The sequence below is a fragment of the Rhinoderma darwinii genome, chromosome 7 (genome assembly GCF_050947455.1).
Source record: "Rhinoderma darwinii isolate aRhiDar2 chromosome 7, aRhiDar2.hap1, whole genome shotgun sequence".
Lineage (NCBI taxonomy): Eukaryota > Metazoa > Chordata > Amphibia > Anura > Rhinodermatidae > Rhinoderma > Rhinoderma darwinii.
This window is the reverse complement of record NC_134693.1, coordinates 27,104,151-27,121,113: the sequence shown is the minus strand read 5'-3', so window position 1 is coordinate 27,121,113 and position 16,963 is coordinate 27,104,151. Positions and strand designations below refer to the sequence as shown.

General features: G+C 43.6%; 2 protein-coding genes across 3 annotated transcripts; one reads left to right on the top strand and one right to left on the bottom strand.

Annotated features, from left to right (window-relative positions):
* Positions 1 to 10,515, bottom strand: TMEM59 (transmembrane protein 59). Of its 2 annotated transcripts, none has more exons than XM_075833029.1 (8): positions 10,314 to 10,515; positions 7,140 to 7,245; positions 4,654 to 4,748; positions 4,131 to 4,283; positions 3,779 to 3,860; positions 3,593 to 3,689; positions 1,917 to 2,025; positions 1 to 248 (listed from the first exon to the last, which is right to left on the bottom strand). In XM_075833029.1, the coding sequence occupies exons 1-8, from the start codon at positions 10,458 to 10,460 to the stop codon at positions 93 to 95; spliced, it is 945 nt and encodes a 314-aa protein (XP_075689144.1). In that variant the 5' UTR covers positions 10,461 to 10,515; the 3' UTR covers positions 1 to 92. The 2 variants fall into 2 exon arrangements, with proteins under 2 accessions (XP_075689144.1, XP_075689145.1); XM_075833030.1 differs by having other exon boundaries at positions 3,593 to 3,692; positions 10,314 to 10,501.
* Positions 10,344 to 15,687, top strand: TCEANC2 (transcription elongation factor A N-terminal and central domain containing 2). The gene is made up of 4 exons (XM_075833032.1): positions 10,344 to 10,713; positions 11,252 to 11,393; positions 13,195 to 13,388; positions 15,084 to 15,687. The coding sequence occupies exons 1-4, from the start codon at positions 10,609 to 10,611 to the stop codon at positions 15,270 to 15,272; spliced, it is 630 nt and encodes a 209-aa protein (XP_075689147.1). The 5' UTR covers positions 10,344 to 10,608; the 3' UTR covers positions 15,273 to 15,687.
* Positions 15,688 to 16,963: the final 1,276 nt, after the last annotated feature.

Here is a 16,963-nt window from a genome sequence, read left to right as displayed (position 1 = left end):
TTTGATTCCACAGTTTTACTAAAAATCCACATTGCAACAGATGCCCCTTAAAGTGGTGGTGTGGAGATTCAACAGCGGGCTGGAGAGCTGGCCTATATGGTAGACATGGCCAGGTCCACTTTAGTTGGTAAAGGTCCAGCATCTTCATTTTCTTGGGGAAGACCATGGACCACGACAAGTGATGCAGGGGGGTATTTGTGAAGCTTCTGCTCATTCAGATATTCCAGATCGCCATAGATGCTCAGTTTCTGAAATACATCAGCATAATGGTTAGATCTCTTCTATTTGTATTGTATATTATACACTTTTATATCAAGTGCCACTCCTATCAATGGGCTGTGTCTGATATTGCAGCTCAATTGTGGACTGTTGTGAGTGGATTCGGGAAATAAGTCAGTGCCATATTAATACCTGGAAATAAATAAAAATAGTTGTGGCTACCTAGATCTCTGTTCACGACAAAAACAGCAAAAGGGACGACCCACTGTCTTGTCCAAGACCCCCATGGTCGGAGGCTCTTAAAACACTAGTAGGTCTATCTGTACATGTTTTCACGGTGTGATTTAAGATGTAAGCAGTTCCCTTATCACAACCATACAAACTGTAGTCAAGCAACCGCTTTCTAATCTTTAGTGGTCAGGTACAGCTAGGTACCAGGATTTACTGATAGTAGTCAAGGAAAGAGTTCAGATCCTACATAAATCAGCAGGCAAAGCTCCTTTTGTAAAAAAAATAAAAATAAATATCCGTGACAAAATTGCCATGATGCGGATTACAACGTCTGCCCTCAATTTCAAACAGATTTTTTTCACTACATGTGGATGGGGTTTGTGTATGTGAAGTCACTCTAAAGGGGGTTTTCAATTCTATCCAATTTTGACATATCATTAAGATATGCCATAAACGTATGATCGGTGGTGCTTAATGGGACGACCTGGTGTCTCACATAACGAGGGGTGCCAAAAGGTACACAATGTTTTGAAGGGGGCAGCAGCCCCTTCATTTTAGTGATCGCAGAGGGTCCCAATGATCATACATTTATAGCATTTCTTAATGCTACGCCTTACTTGAAAAATCCTTTTAACTGTAAAATAGCCCAAACATGTTGACCTAGGAATTAATTTTCACTTCTTCAGATGCATACAAACATTAAAAGACATTTTCTACTGTCATTCTTTATTTATAGAAGCATCTGAATAATAATAGCAGGTCGGTATAGGGAATGGCATGATGTAACTGCAGTCAAGCCGCTTTTCTCAGCCGTCATTACAGTTACAATTCAGCTTTGAGAAGACTTATCTGAGCAATCCTAGTGGCCTTAAACAGGCTCCCCGACAGCAAGAGCCTCTTATAATATCATATTGTCATGCAGAGCATTCCTAGCAAACAGGTGAAGTAAATATTCACCTTTGAATAAAAATTTTTTTTCAATAGAACCAAAATTCGGTGCTAATAAACGTCTTAATATATCTTTATAGCGGTCGGATCTCTGTTTTTCGGTTACAGAGCTCTATTTCCTCAGCATAGACATAATTAAATGGTAAAAAAAAAAGCCACCACTAGGGGGAGCTTATGGCATACTGTGTTATTATTGAGTTTCATGTATAAACAGTATACAGAGATCTCTCCCTAGTGGTGGCAGAATTCCATCATTTACGGTAACTTATCTTTGCAGGGGATTTGGACCCTATAACTGAAAAACAGAGCTGTAAAGATCTATAATGAAATCAGCACAGATCTAAAAATGACGGTGTTAAAAGTTGGACATTCACTTTAAGCTGTCCATTGGCTTCATTGCCACATTTTAGATACGTTATGTAGTGCAGACGAGCAGGGAAGACTTTCTTTTACAGACTCATGGTAATGACATTGCTATTGTCCATAAAAACAGGTTAGGCAGGGTGAACAGAATTTACCTCAGAAGGAATATTCTGATCCGACGCGGTTGCTACTGTTGCACAACAAATCCATAGAAGAACCAGGATAGATAAAAGCAATGTCGCAGTCAGCAGCCAGTTTGAATTCCTGAATAAGAAGGAAACACATAATTGTAAATGCCAGACTGGTAATACTGGATGTGTAGTGAACATGAACTTTGCCTGGCATGGCATGGCCTACATAAAGCACAACAATGACTAACGTTTTTCCCCCAAACCCATTCCCAACTTAGTGTCGTGTTGGATTTTCATTGGCTCGCGTAGGGCTGTGTTGCAATTCCTAGCACAGAGCTAGGTCGGAAATTACATTGTTGCTGAAAAACGGCAAAGCTGCACAAGCCCTTCATTCCACAGGTACTGTATTAAAATAGTTTTCCAGCTAATACCAGGTTTTCGCTCATTTAAATGTAAAGAGATTTACTTACATATAGATGGCCACTCCGGCATTCAGATGCGCCATTCCACCGTTATCAGTGCCAGTCATGTGATTATGGCACTCCGTTCTTCTTTCAAATGGGCATGTGAATTACATCATGCGCAGGCTGAACCCCCTCCCTCTCCTCCTCTACATTTTGCTACTCGCAAGCAGGAAGATGTAGTTGGTTTGGTAGTGCGCACCGATCACTGGCGTGTTTAGGACAGAGTCGGGTGGTCGGAACCACTGACTACCAATGATGAGGCGGAGCTGATGTAATCACGTGACTGGTGCTGCTAACGGGGTGGAACGACGCATCTGAGTGCTGGAGTGGCCATCTATATGTAAGCTAAACTCTTTATATTTAATTGAGCAAAAACCTGCTATTACCTAGAAAACCCCTTTAACTCCAGCTTCCTCTCAAATGTGCATGTTGAGCTCGCGCGAGGGTTTAAAACATTCTAACTGAGGAAGGGAGATAAGTAGCTACCAGGCACTTCTAGTGTTGCTTATCTCAGGGAAAACAATAGGTTTCGCACAATCTTCCATGAAGAATCTAATGTTTACATTCATCGTTCGATCAGTGACCTGATACTTATAGGCTATGTACACCTTTGAAAGTATTTATTTTTTTAAATAAAAATTTCAGTGTGTTTGGTGCAACTTTCAAATGAGTTTTTATTAAAAATTATACTTTTATAATTTAACTTTTTGAGATACAGCTGCTCGGTATCCTGTATACAGAGCAGATGTATAGTTCGCCAAGACCTAAATCCGTCAGGTCCGCGGGGCTTGACTGGTTCAGTGACAGCGGGTCCTGCGTGGATCGAGCTATTAATGTTCACATCAAGGTTATGAACTTAGATGTGATGGATAACTGGTGGATCCTGCGCGTCTCCGCTTTCACTGAACCCGTCATTCCCGCGGAGCTGACGGATTCAGGTCTTAGCGAACTATACATCTGATCTGTATACAGGATACAGAGCAGCTGAATCTCAAAAAGTTAAAATTATGTTTAATAAAAACTAAATTTGAAAGTTGCACCAAACGCACCGTATGTTTTGCTGTCTCTCCATTTCAAACAATGGGAGTATAACATGTAAAATCATCTTCTATTTCAGTAATTTGAATCAAGGGCTTTTCACCCCAAATTAGGAGGGAGTACTGAAGATTGGACAGTTGTTTGCAGAAGAGTACATGTCATAATATAGAAGTGTAGGCTTTTACTGCCGCAACTTACATTGAGAAGCACTTCATAATCCCTTCTCCTCCATCTAACTCCAGGATGCCAGCTCTTCGGCTCCATACGTCGCCAACTGAACTTCCACCCACTAAATCTGCTGCAGAGTAAGAAGAAACATGACTACTCCCATTCTCAAAGACTTAAATCATTCTCAAAACCAATGGTGCTCAGCAAGAGACTTACAGGACAAAGAGTCCAGCATGTTGCCTCTTGCTGATGGGTCTTCTGACTGCAGTGGTGGCATCTGCTGAATTTCTGGCTGAGACTGGACCAATAAAGCAAGAGAAGAAAAGTTAGTAAAATATGGTTTATAAAACCAAGTTCAGCTACGAGGTGTGTGTAATGCAGGATATACATGCTTCTGTCTTCTGTATCCTCCATGTTTTGCTTGAATATAACAATGAGCATATTAATGTAGGCATATATCTTTTTCCCCACTCTCTTCGTTTCCCTGACACTATATATTGCCCCCCCCCCCCAATACTGTTCAGAGGACTCCCTTCATGACTTGTTGATATGATTATCTAGCACATACCTGCACTACAAGGATGCGTCCATTATCAGCTTGTATGTAGAAAGTCCAGGACGAGGTCATTAAGTTTTGTGCAGAATCCATCATATCGCTCCAGAAAGCTCTTACCATTGTCAGAGGAAAGAGGATATGTATCCGCGGCATCATATCCGAGAGCTGCATGAACAACCCAAAAGGCAGCATTAAAAAGAATGATTATTATTACTTCTCATACATGGGGCAGTAAAACTGCAATCACATTAAAGGGGATGTAACATCAGAGAAAAACCCTTTCAAATTGGAGCCAATTTTGCAGGGGAAAGCCAAGGCCAGTCAGACATTCGCCCTAAAGCGTCCGCTGCCGAGAGAACGTAGTATTACCTGGCGGCCATTCAGATGAACGTGCGTCTATGTAATACATGGACGGCTCTAGAGCTCTTCGTTCTGGCTCAAGGTGACGACTACGACGTCCATATTTCCCAATAGGGCACGCGGGCAGGGGTTGTCGTCATCCTTTGAACACGCAGTATAGTAATATTGTACTCACCTCTTCTTGTCGCTTCTCTGCAAAAGGCATCTGACTGTGACAGCCCAGGATACAGGCATACTGCTCATTGGACTGGGGATAGGCTTCTATGCAAGCTGTAGGAGAACAAAAAAAAACGAGATCATAAGGTTTTATACAGACTATAATTTAGGACTAAATTCCCAGGCTGTCAATCACTTTGGAAAATACAAGGAAAATGGCTGAGATTTTCCTTCAATTGTGCCACGGGATCAGTTACAGAACGTGAATTATTTTTTTTTACAAAACTTTGAAACAAATTCTAATCACTGGTTTTGCCATTGTGTAAGTTGTTCATATCCTGCAGGCAAGACAAGCAGTCTCTAGTAGCAGGCAGTAATAGATTCTACATAGCGCCATACATCTAGAATTGCTGAATATTTAAATGGGTCACTAAATCTAAAACCTCAGATGCCGTATATAGAAGACACTTAGACTGGGCCATAAACAGGCAGACATCGCAGAACTGACAAGTGCCGAGACTTATGCCAGTCCTCGAACACCTAAACGCCCTTACCAGTGACAAAAGCGGCAAATACCATCCTCCCACTTGATATTCTATTGCTCTACCCATCAAGAAATGATTCACCTGTGATCAGCAGAATGGGCAATGGGGTTGTTCCACAATAACCCTCTTTTTTTATTCTTCTATGACCAGCCAATTAGACAGGTCATAGTGATATAATAGGCGAGTGGTTCAACTGTCAGGACCACCACTATTATAGTGAATGTGGTCCCCAAGTCCCTGTTTCCAGCCGGAGAGTTGGCCCTTTAGGCCTCATTTACACGAACGTAATATACGCGCGTGCGACGCGCGTGCTTTGCACGCATGTCGTACGCACCTATATTAGTCAATGGGGCAGTTTAGACGATGCGTGAATTGCGCTCAGCGCGTGTGCGCAGAAAAAAACTCACGACATGTTCTATAATCGCGCGTTTTTCGCGCACTCACGCACCCATTGAAGTCAATGGGTGCGTGAAAACCACGCATGCCGCACGGAAGCACTTCCGTGCGAACTGCGTGATTCGCGCAAGAGCTGTCAAACTCCTGAATGTAAACAGAAAAGCACCACGTGCTTTTCTGTTTACAAACATCCAAACGGAGTGTCAAATTAGAGATGAGCGCACCGAACTTCACCGGGTTCGGCCAAACTCGTTTTGACCGAAACCGGTAAAAAATGTTCGGGTACGCGACGTCAGGAGACAGTCACTGTCCACGGTGCTGAAAGCGTTAAACTGGTTCAGCACCATGGACAGTGACTTCCGCTCCGAAAATCCATGAACCTGTAAAAAAAAAAAAGACGTTCTGACTTACCGATAACTCCGGTCCGACCTCCCGGGATGACAGTTAAGTCCAAGTGACAGCTGCAGCCAATCACAGGCCAAGCACAGGCTGCAGCCAATCACAGGCTGCAGCGGTCTCATGGACTGCGGCGTCATCCTGGGAGGTGGGGCCGGATGACAAGAGTGTGACGCGTCACCAAGGCAACGGCCGGGAGCCCGGACTGGGGGAAGCAGGAAGTTCTTGGTAAGTATGAAAGTCTTTTTTTATTCACAGGTTGGTGTATATTGTGATCGGCATTCACTGTCGAGGGTGCTGAAAGAGTTACTGCCGATCAGTTAGCTCTTTCAGCACCTTGGACAGTGACGGGCGTCGACTAGCCTCATCTCTATGATGGCGGCTGCGCGAAAATCACGCAGCCGCGCATCATACACGGATGACACACGGAGCTGCCAAGTGCCTTTTGCGCGCGCAAAACGCAGCGTTTTTTGCGCGCGCAAAACGCACACGCTCGTGTAAATCAGGCCTTACACTCATGGGCACCTTCATGAAATTTTGCATCAGAGCGTTACATTTTGTAAATTCATGTTTGTGGCTAAAAGCCTGACCCGATCAGAACCGGAGACGAACAGCACCGTCTAGAAATAGAAGTGCGGATGCTCGTACATGGTACTCATACATATCCTCACAAAATCATTAAAAAACGCATGAGATTGAATTACTCGACGATCGAGATGGCATGATTAGTCTGAGGAGGTGATTGGATATGCAACTGCTCATCCTCGCACTACTGTAGTAGGAAAAACAAAAGACCCCCCGCCCTATATGTGACAATCAGAGAGTATCCTCTCAAAGGGAAGGAGGATGATAACATCAAAAAGGTACAAAAGTTCCTGTATCGCCCCCTGGGGTCACTGGAATCTGTCTCCCCCCACCTCAAATGAGTCCTGCTCCCTAAATACATTGAGCTTGGTATCATTTGACAGCTAGGATTCAGGGATTTAATACGATATCATCTAAGCCCTAGCCCTTTAAATGCTTGCCGCAGCAAGAATATCAGTCATGATGTATTACACATACGTCCATGGCAGTAAAAGAGTTCAAGTGCACGTCTCAAGACCCCCTTTAAAAACACAGAAATATAACGTATGACTTTATAACCATATACATCCATCCTGGACATCACCTGATTCACATTCCGTCTTGGTCTTGTTCAAGTCATCTCCTTCTTCAGCAAATTGACAGATCGAAAAAAGACGGCAGCCTCTGTGACAGGCGAACAGCTCCTCCTCCTAGAGACACAAGATATTAAGAACCTTCTATCCACAAACTGGAATATATTCATTTATCAACCATCATGAACCCTCCGCTGCTATGTTCTGTATGTAGGAACCTGTGCAGGATACATATACGGCTGGTTTCAGATGGCCGTAAAATAGTTTTTTACAGAACCAAACTTATTTCACCAGACAGTTCTATGGCGGTCAGTTCTGCAGAAGCACAGGGGTCCGGGACCTGCAGCCATAATACAGCCGTCTAAGTCCGGTCTAAGGTTAAGTTGAGAATTTGCATTGTGCTGCGGTTAATACATGCGGTTTTGTCACAATCATTAAGGTCAATAGGACCAAAGCAGGAGAATCGATTAGATTCTCTAGGAAAGATCCCAGCCGAAGGAGTCGTACATACTGTCACATGGTACCTCTTAGCCAATCAGATTTGCAGAGTAAAAAAAACAAACAAAAACACAGTAAGGCCTCATGCACACAAAGGTATTTTTGTCCTCCCGTAAATACTGGCATAAATACGGGTCCACGGTCACAAGTATTCGACCCGTATTGCACCCGTATTTACAGACCCGTGCCCGTAAATACGGGTCCGGTGTCACCCGTATTTCACCCGTATTTACGGGCACGTTTTCGCTGCAAAATTGCACTGCAGTAATCGGCAGCCCCTTCTCTCTATCAGTGCAGGATAGAGAGAAGGGACAGCCCTTTCCGCAAAAAAAGTAAAAGAAATTCATACTTACCCAGCCGTTGTCTTGGTGACGCGTCCCTCTCCTGACATCCAGCCCGACCTCCCTGGATGACGCGGCAGTCCATGTGACCGCTGCAGCCTGTGATTGGCCTGTAATTGGCTGCAGCGGTCACATGGGTTGAAATGTCATCCCGGGAGGCCGGACTGGAGGAAGAAGCAGGGAGTTCTGGGTAAGTATGAACTTCTATTTTTTTTACACGTTGATCTATATTGTGATCGAAAGTCACTGTTCAGGGTGCTGAAAGAGTTACTGCCGATCGTTTAACACTTTCAGCACCCTGGACAGTGACTATCACCTGACGTCGCCTAGCAACGCTCCCGTATTTACGGGTGCACGCACGTTGTCACCCGTAATTACGGGAGCCCCATAGACTTCTATGGGCCTGCCTGTGCCGTAATTACGGCCTGAAATAGGACATGTTCTATATTTTTCGACGGCATGGGCACATACCCGTAAGAATACGGGGAGGTACCAGTGGCCAATAGTAGGCTATGGGCGCGTAATTACGGGCCGGTCTTTGTTTATTTTCCTGGAGCGATGACACGCTGTACGCCGTAGCATCACAACTGGGCCAGTGATTGGCAGCAGCCGTCATGTTGATGGACATCACATCATTGCTCCAGGAAAATAAACAGAGACTGAAGGGGGACCAACGGAGCTGGAGGGGATTTAACAGGTGAATAATGTTTTTTTTATTTCACAACATTTACTGCATCTACTGTAATAATGTAAGTAGCTAAACGTTTGACAAACTTCTGACATGTCATAGTGACATGTCAGAAGTTTGGATTGGTGGGGGTCCGAGCACTGAGACCCCACCAATCGCTAAAATGAAGCACTCGTGTGAGGGCTCAGCCGCTTCGTGTCTGTTCTGCTTTTTCCGGAAAGCCGATGTATCGGAGTACGGGCTCATAGACTTTTTATTGAGTCCGTACACTGATACATTTATTTCCGGAAAAAGCCGAACAGACACAAAGCGGCTGAGCGCTCACACGAGCACTTCAGCTGCTTCATTCTAGCGATTGGTGGGGGTCTCAGTGCTCGGACCCCCACCAATCCAAACTTCTGACATGTCACTATGACATGTCAGAAGTTTGTCAAACGTTTAGCTGCACTTTAACCTAAAGTAGGACAGTTTTATTTATTTTAGCCCTGAAGGCAGAAGTGGAAAATAACACAACCCTTTACCTGCACTGGTAGAACTTGATTCCTCTATTTTACTGTTTGTAAAAGTCATTTCACCCTTGAGAATAGTGCAAATACAGCCTAGAACAACCAAACAGTGGAAAATGCAGGTATACGCCATCAACACCTCTTAGGCTGTGTTCACACATAGCGGCAATAAACGTGCCAGCATGTGGTTTTGGAGCAAATAGGCACATTTTTTGATTGTTAATGGCCACATTGTTTTTAGGGTAAAACATCAGTTTTACCCCAAAAAAAACGCTTGGAATTGATTGCAATTTGAAAATGGTTCTGAATTTGAGATAAAACTCAATGGTGGCACGTTTTGGCAGCTACGTGTAAACCCAGCCTCGCAGACAGTGGCTACTTCTCTGTACTCTGGGGCCATAAGAACTCCATGTGCTGCCAAGACACGGACGGTGGGTACAGACATGGACAAATTGCCACTATTAATCGCTAGGAGTTGTAGTTTCGGAACAGCTGGAGGTCTCTGCTTTGTCGCTCACAAACTTCCCACACTACATCACAGATCTCTCCACTACTCACACATGTGAGGTAAATGAAAGTGGCAGAGGTGACGGCTGGAATCTGATTGGTTGCTACAGAAGGCTCCTTCCCTTTCTCTCTGCATACGTTTTTAACGACAATCCCTATTGTTGGCACGGTGATGGCTGCGGGGTTTTACTTTATGAGACTAGAACGTTTTATTACACATCAGCTCACATTTATGGCGCAGTTAACGCCAGGCTGTTGCAAATGGTGACGTGCAACAAAATTGCAGTAAAATGCACGACTTTTCTCCTTGTAAATAAAAAAGGCACAGTCTGCTTATACAGCATACTGCAAAAATAAAAGGTACACCCATGTATACCAGCCGGAAGTTTCACATAGTGGTCTCACCTGAGCGGCACCCAGCTTTCCTAGACACCGGAATGGCAAATCTGTCTAGATGTGCTATATATAGATTTATTTATTTTAAAACTAAGACAGTTTGCCACTCCCAGTCTGAACTGGTTGATAACAGGGAATAATAGACTACATTCCACCTCCTGCATAGACAAAACCTTAGGGTCGGTGTCAGTACAGGACGGAGCTGGGTGGAGGAGGGGCGCTGGTCATTACCTCCTTGAGAACACTTACCTCCGGGTACGTGTGTAGGGGGTAGGTTCCCTCGCATACATGGTGACAGGACGAGCTGTCCCCCAGGACGGAGTCTAGGGATCCTCGAACCCCCAAACTAGTACATAACAACAGCGCAACACCGCAAAACAACCGTGTGGCGGCCATCTTACTCCTCTCAGTTAATCCTGTAGTCGATATCCGGAGTAGACCGTTCCTTAGCACCGCCTACAGTTTTGTTTACAAACGTCATCATAGCGCGACGAGATGTACGGAATGGAAAGAGAGTGTACGGAAGACTAGTCACCTCCACAGCATGGACAGGTTCGTGATTAGAAACACGAAACCGCGGGTACCAGATGGGGCAGGGAGAGGGAAGCAGAAGATCTCTAAGGGTCAGGCCACCTTGCACTCTTTGAAGGTGAGTATAACATGGGAAACTGTTGCATGCCGGAACAACATCTGTACAACCAAATGGTGAATGCTGAGACTTGTAGTCTTTTTTTTACACCTATTATATAGCGGCCAAAGAATGATGATACTTGTAGTTCTCTAACAGCCAGATAGCCACATGTAACATGCTAGGAGTTGTAATTCTACAGCTGTTGCTTAGCTACAGGGTGCACGATGGGAGTTCACAACCGATAGATAACCGGGAATTGTGCCCCCAAGGAAAGTCGATCAGAACCAAAGCAGCACAGCGCTCATCTGAACGCTTCTGCATTAGTGATCGGTGGGGGTCTCAGTGCTCGGACCTCCACTGATCAAAACTTCTGATATGTCAAATGTTTTTCAAAAGTTTAGTTACCCTTTAATGAGTGGAGTCCTCCAGAAATCGTGGAACAAGTAGTTATTTCTTCCTTGTGTTATAGATGTATTGTTTTATATCGATGCCTCAGGTATACAGATTCCTTACTTCAGCTTCTCAGAGGTCATTTCTGTGTTTTCCCTTTATTTAGAGAGTTGTGGTTCTGGAAGATATTAAGAGATGGAAATGTATCCTGGAGCTGCCCAACCAAACGACAGAGAATCTGATAGAGACCTTGTTACAACTAAAGAAGAAAATTCCATCAGAACAAGTGATACGTTCCATGAAGATAGGTAAAATGTTCTATATCATGACTGAGGTTGAGATGACTTCAAGTTGTAATTAAAAAAATGAAATAATCTTACCGTTTTGGGTCTACATCTCCTATGCTGATCTATGTGTCTCCAAGGTTACAGACTACAACCCTGTGTAGTCTGATCTTGTAGTCGTACTTTCATCTTTCCTCTACTTCTTGCTAACCTACTGACTGTTTGTTAGAAGTAGGGGACAGGGGTAGGACTTCATAGGGTTTGTTTGTAGCCTGTAACCATGGAGACATATAGGTTTTTATAGGAACTTTAGGCACAAAATGCTAGGAGATTTTTAATCATGATAATCTGTTGCTTCATATTTTATTTTAGATGCATTTGAGTAATAAAAAAAATACATTTCAAAGGTGCTCATAGCATTTAAAGGGAACCTGTCTGCAGTTTTGACAACTCAAAACTGTTGACAGTATGATGTGGGGGAGGGGAACGGCATTTTAAACTTAACGACGTTTGATGCCCCTGGAGCGGCAGTCGCAAGTGCCACTCTGCTCTGAGTGATGGCTCTAGCGGCCAGTTAGGAGAACGTTAGAGCCGTTACTTAGAGGAGAGGGGCGGGGCTGGGAGAATAAAAATCAAGTCCCGCCTCAGTGGCACTTGCGGAGAGCGAACAGTGCGTGATACAGGGATTCAATGAACACCAGAGAGAAAATCCATGTCCTATCATGCCATGTCTAGTGTATAAGTTTTGCTTAAGGTGTTACTTTTAATAATTTCTGGTTGCTTTAGCAGTGAAATGATGTATAAGGCAACTTGGAATGAGACCTCTTGTACAATACACTTTCCTCTGAACACCGGCCTCCGAACATCTAAAAGACCGTGTCGTATGGCATCCGTATACTGCAGACCGTTCACTTGTACAAAGAACAGTGCCCAGAAAGTCCCATTGTTCGCTCGATAGAGCCAAACTGTCCTATCAAGCCATACTTACCCACATAGTCAAGTAGTGCCAGTGCCAAACTATGCCCAGATAGATAGTATTTCCAGTGCCATGTCCCCTACATCATAATGCAGCCACCACATGCCTTCTCCACATTCCCATCCCAGGAATTAAAGGGGTTGTCCGGTTACGGACAACTGATGACCTATCCACAGGATAGATCATCAGTATATGATCGGTGCGGGTCCGACATCCGGACCCGCACAGATCAGCTGGTCCGGCTGCCTCGGGGCGCCAGATGTTATGAAGGGTATGAAGTAGTTGTAGCCGGAGGCAGATGGTTTAGACTACTGTATAGCGGCCATGCTGCAGAACTGCAGCTCGGCTGCTATTCCGTGACCGGAGCCATCTACTTCCGGCATGGACATCCGGTGCCTGAAGGCAGCCGGAGCAGCTAATCGGTGCGGGGTCTGGGTGTTGGACCCCTACCGATCATATACTGATAACTTATCCTGTGGATAGGTCGTCAGTTGTCCGTGGGTGGACAACCCCTTTAACTTCCATGAAGGAGTGTTATTCTGTCCTCAGCCTCCAGAAATACTAGTAATGTCTTATTGGTATTACTAGTTATACTAGAATAGGTTTCCAAATCCTGAAGATCCTCACAGCTGTCAGGACTCGCTAGGACAGGGGATGGGACAGCTGGGATAGTGTCTGAAATCTGCTCTATTCAGTGTTTCTCCAACTGTTTTTGTAATACACTTAAATAATTTCCATTTTAAAAGCGACAACACATATATATATATATAGAATTTGTATATAATGAAGACATTATCCACACGTGTCTGTGATCTCCTTCATGGACATATCTATATGCTCCTCTCACAGGGGAGGCAGTGGAGCGCTTGCTGATACATGGTGACAAGGAAGTATCTGAACTTGCTAAAGAAGTGCACACCCAATGGGAAACCTTTATACAGGAGAACCGCTGTAAGCCAACCATAGAGGTGAGGTGTGATGCTGCAACTGAGAAACTGCGTAGCAATGCCAGGCGGATGCTTCTCGATGCTTTGGACAAAGAGGTAAGAGCCATTCGGCCTGTAGATAATACATGCACTTTGTGGACCATGTTGCTATTATTTGCAGCCTTCGTGTCTGCCTCCATTTAGCTCCAGAATATAATTTAGGAAACTTTGAGTGCAGAGCCTTATGGGGTAAAGCACGATCTACAGGGATTCTCTCTTTACTGTTCTTTGAATCCATGTGTCATGTACCGCCGCACTCAGGCCCTGCAAAAAATATCAGTGTAGAGCCTTGCTTTAGTTTTTCTAAGAGTCATGAAGAGCTTTATAAATCACGTTAATTTAACTCAACATTAAAGTTCTAGAAGTTTGTTTATTATGTCAACGTTTTATTTTGACCCCTTTCTAAAGAGGAATGTAGATAAGCAGCTGTCAGACGCCTCTTATCTTCAAGTTAACCAAAGAATCAGACAACTCCCCCATCCCTACCTCCCCCAACAGATGACATTGGTGGACAGTAAGGGCTCATTCAGACGAGCTAAATACGTGTCCGTGTTCTGTGCGTTGAAATCGCTCAGCACACGGACGCATGCAATTCTATGGGGCCATTCACATGCATTGTTTTTCATGCGGCAAGCGCCCATTGCGTGAAACTCGCTGCATGTCCTATATTGGTGCGTGTGTTCACTATGGGTGCGTGAAAGCCACGGACAGCACACGGATGAAATCTGTCTGTGTTTCACGCATCAAATACATAGAAAAGCAAAGAAAGAAATGTAGAAAAAAAAAAATCAAGTGCTTGCAGGGACGTGATAAACGCATGCCACACGCAAAACACACTGATGCCAATACGCAACGCACGTGAACAAAAAATGTAGAAAAAAAGGCTGCGTTTTTTACGCGCACAAATCGGACACGTTCGTTTGAGTGAAGCCTTAGGCCGCATCTGTTCCCCTCATTTTTGTGAGATCTGAAGACAAATATATCCAATGTTTATGGCCATCTAAACTGGTGCGCTGCATTGTGCCGTTCCTCTGTTATACTTCTCAGAAATGTATGAACAAATTGACAACTGGATTATACCATTTCCCTTGTCCATGGGGATGTTCCTACACACTCTGCAACCTGTGCTGACATCGTCAGTCTGTGTAAGGCTAAGTTTACACTTGCGTTGTATAATCCGTTACTCTAATCCGTTTTTAGATCAAAATAATGGATAAAACTGATCCGTTTAAAATCTGTTCGTATCCGTTTTACATTGACGTCAATGGTAAAAATAACCCATATATTAGACATCCGTTTTTTTTGACCAGGGATAAAGTCCTGTACTCCGCACTTTTATCTCCATCAAAAAAACGAATGACTAACATTTGCGAGCGGACGCAATTAAAAATAACATTGATTTCAAAGGGACTTTTAACAGATCCGTTTTCATCCATTATTCTGATAAAAAGGAATCCGAGTAACAGATTATACAATTCAAGTCTGAACTTAGCCTAAGGTCACACCCTATTAAAAAGGGGAATGCTAACACCTTGTTGTCAATTTATTTATACATTTCCAGGAATAACAGATGAACGGCGCAAATCATACTTTTTAGGAAAGATGTTCTAGAATTGTTATTTAATGGGGAATACAAGTCCAAAATATCTTTTATTTGGAGGTGGTGGTTATTCTGCATGACCCAGCATTAAACTGATGCAGCAAGTACTGTAACACTTACAAAGCTTTGTCTATATTCTCCCCGTCCATCAGGCTGATGACTCTTTAGCTGAGTGCATTGAACGTGAAGTTTTCCACCGAAGCGCCAGACTCATCGATGTGCACTATAGAAGGACGGTCCGGGCTTTGGTATTTGCTTTGAAGCATAAACCAGAGATTCGAAAACAAGTAAAAGATGGACACTTACCTGTCAACCAATTAGTGCAGAGTCATAAGAAGTAACATGAGGACTTAATGTGGAGGAGAGGACAAACCTTCTGGACTCCTCATCACTTCATACACAGGATCATCTGGAAAACATCCTTCATACCGAGCTGCCATAAGGCTGGAATCACACATGCAGTTTTTTGAGCCAAAACCAGGAGTGGATTCAAAAGGAATAGGAAATTTAAAGGAAGGACTTATACTTCTCCTTACTACTGAATACACTCTGGATTGACCCAAAAAAAACTGCATGTGTGTTTCCAGCCTAATTCTGTTTTTAGCATTCCAGTGAATCCATAGCAAAATATTGCTGGTCAAACTTTTTAAAAGAGAGATGATGATATCGCCAATATATTTATTTTTTTTACAAAAGGAAAAAATTATTGCAGAATAAAATGTGCATTGAATAAATGGTGGTTTGATAATAAAGGACATGGAGAACTTCTAATAAGCCTGACATGTACACAGGTGATAAGCCAGACTGCACAGGGGCACAGAACCTATGATTAGTGGCCCCTTCATTACTACCACTAGCTCTAATTAAGTCCCGGTCCACCCTGTGTATTGCAGAGTAACCGTCCCAAAAGGGGTGTCCCTGCTCGCCAACCTCGCCCTAGTGCGCCCTGAATGGCCTTAATATTACAAAATCACATATGTGAGAACTCGCAGCAAGACGGACAGGGTGGGAATACACAACAGAGATAAAGGGAGAAAGAAAATTGTCCATACCCCCTATCACAGTGTAATCAATGTGATATCACAATGAAAAAAATCCTTAAAATACTCATGAATAATGAGTGGCAACCGAAATAACAGATCTCAATGCATTACCCTTTTTGTCATATGTTCATCAGGACACTCCGATAACCAAAAAGATCAAAGTGTTTGTTCCCATCATAGACATTTTATGCCATGAATGTCTGACAGGTGCGGGACCCCTGTCCCACCAGAGGATGTGGCGTTGAGTCGGCCGCAACATCCAGGTGGAGAATGAATGGAGAGGAGGCAATGCACGTGCGCTGCTCGCCATTCATTTTTATGGGAGTTTATAGAAACAATTGTGCAAGTAGCAATCCACAGGATATGCCATAAATGTCTACGATGGAAATGCCCAAGGAATACAGAAAGAGGTTGTGCCAAATGTTGGCCCATAATGTGAGTATTTCCCCTCCAGGAAAGCAATGGAACATTTCTAACTGCGTACAGCCTTGTAGGGTTCTGCCAGATCACTACGGCATTTAAGGGTACAGACACACATAGCGGCCCGACTAAAATGTGAGTGAAAACCGCGAATCGGTGAAGTTTTCAAATGATTGTTAATGTCTTCAGTCTTACAGCATCGGGGTCGTGATTATTTTTGTGATCGTTACAAAACCTCAACATTTTTGTTAAAAAACGCCATAAAAATGACTCTTGTAATTATACCCCAAGGCAGAGCGTCCTTCTATATCCAATGGGTGGTAGAGGCCAACATTTACTTATCAGGCAAATCAAAGGAGAAGAGAAATATGGTGGGTATTAAAAGACACATAGACACAATGTGGAACCCTATGAATTTTATTTATTTCTCGTAGTTTATTTTTAGCACCAACATTATCTGCAGATCTGTTTTCACACACATCAGTCTCCGTCCATAGCGGCATCTATAACCTTATTCCCATTTGACCTATCAGTATGATTCTGGAGTGTGAAGTCCTTGTAAGCGCAAA

Coding starts and splice junctions, on each gene's coding strand:
- TMEM59 (XM_075833030.1), bottom strand. CDS start 10,460: ATGGCCGCCACACGGTTGTTTTGCGGTGTTGCGCTGTTGTTATGTACT. Junction 4,284..4,653: donor CAGAGAAGCGACAAGAAGAG/GTGAGTACAATA, acceptor TTGTTCATGCAG/CTCTCGGATATGATGCCGCG. Junction 3,861..4,130: donor GACGCATCCTTGTAGTGCAG/GTATGTGCTAGA, acceptor TTATTGGTCCAG/TCTCAGCCAGAAATTCAGCA.
- TCEANC2 (XM_075833032.1), top strand. CDS start 10,609: ATGGACAGGTTCGTGATTAGAAACACGAAACCGCGGGTACCAGATGGG. Junction 10,714..11,251: donor CCACCTTGCACTCTTTGAAG/GTGAGTATAACA, acceptor CCCTTTATTTAG/AGAGTTGTGGTTCTGGAAGA. Junction 13,389..15,083: donor TCGATGCTTTGGACAAAGAG/GTAAGAGCCATT, acceptor CCCGTCCATCAG/GCTGATGACTCTTTAGCTGA.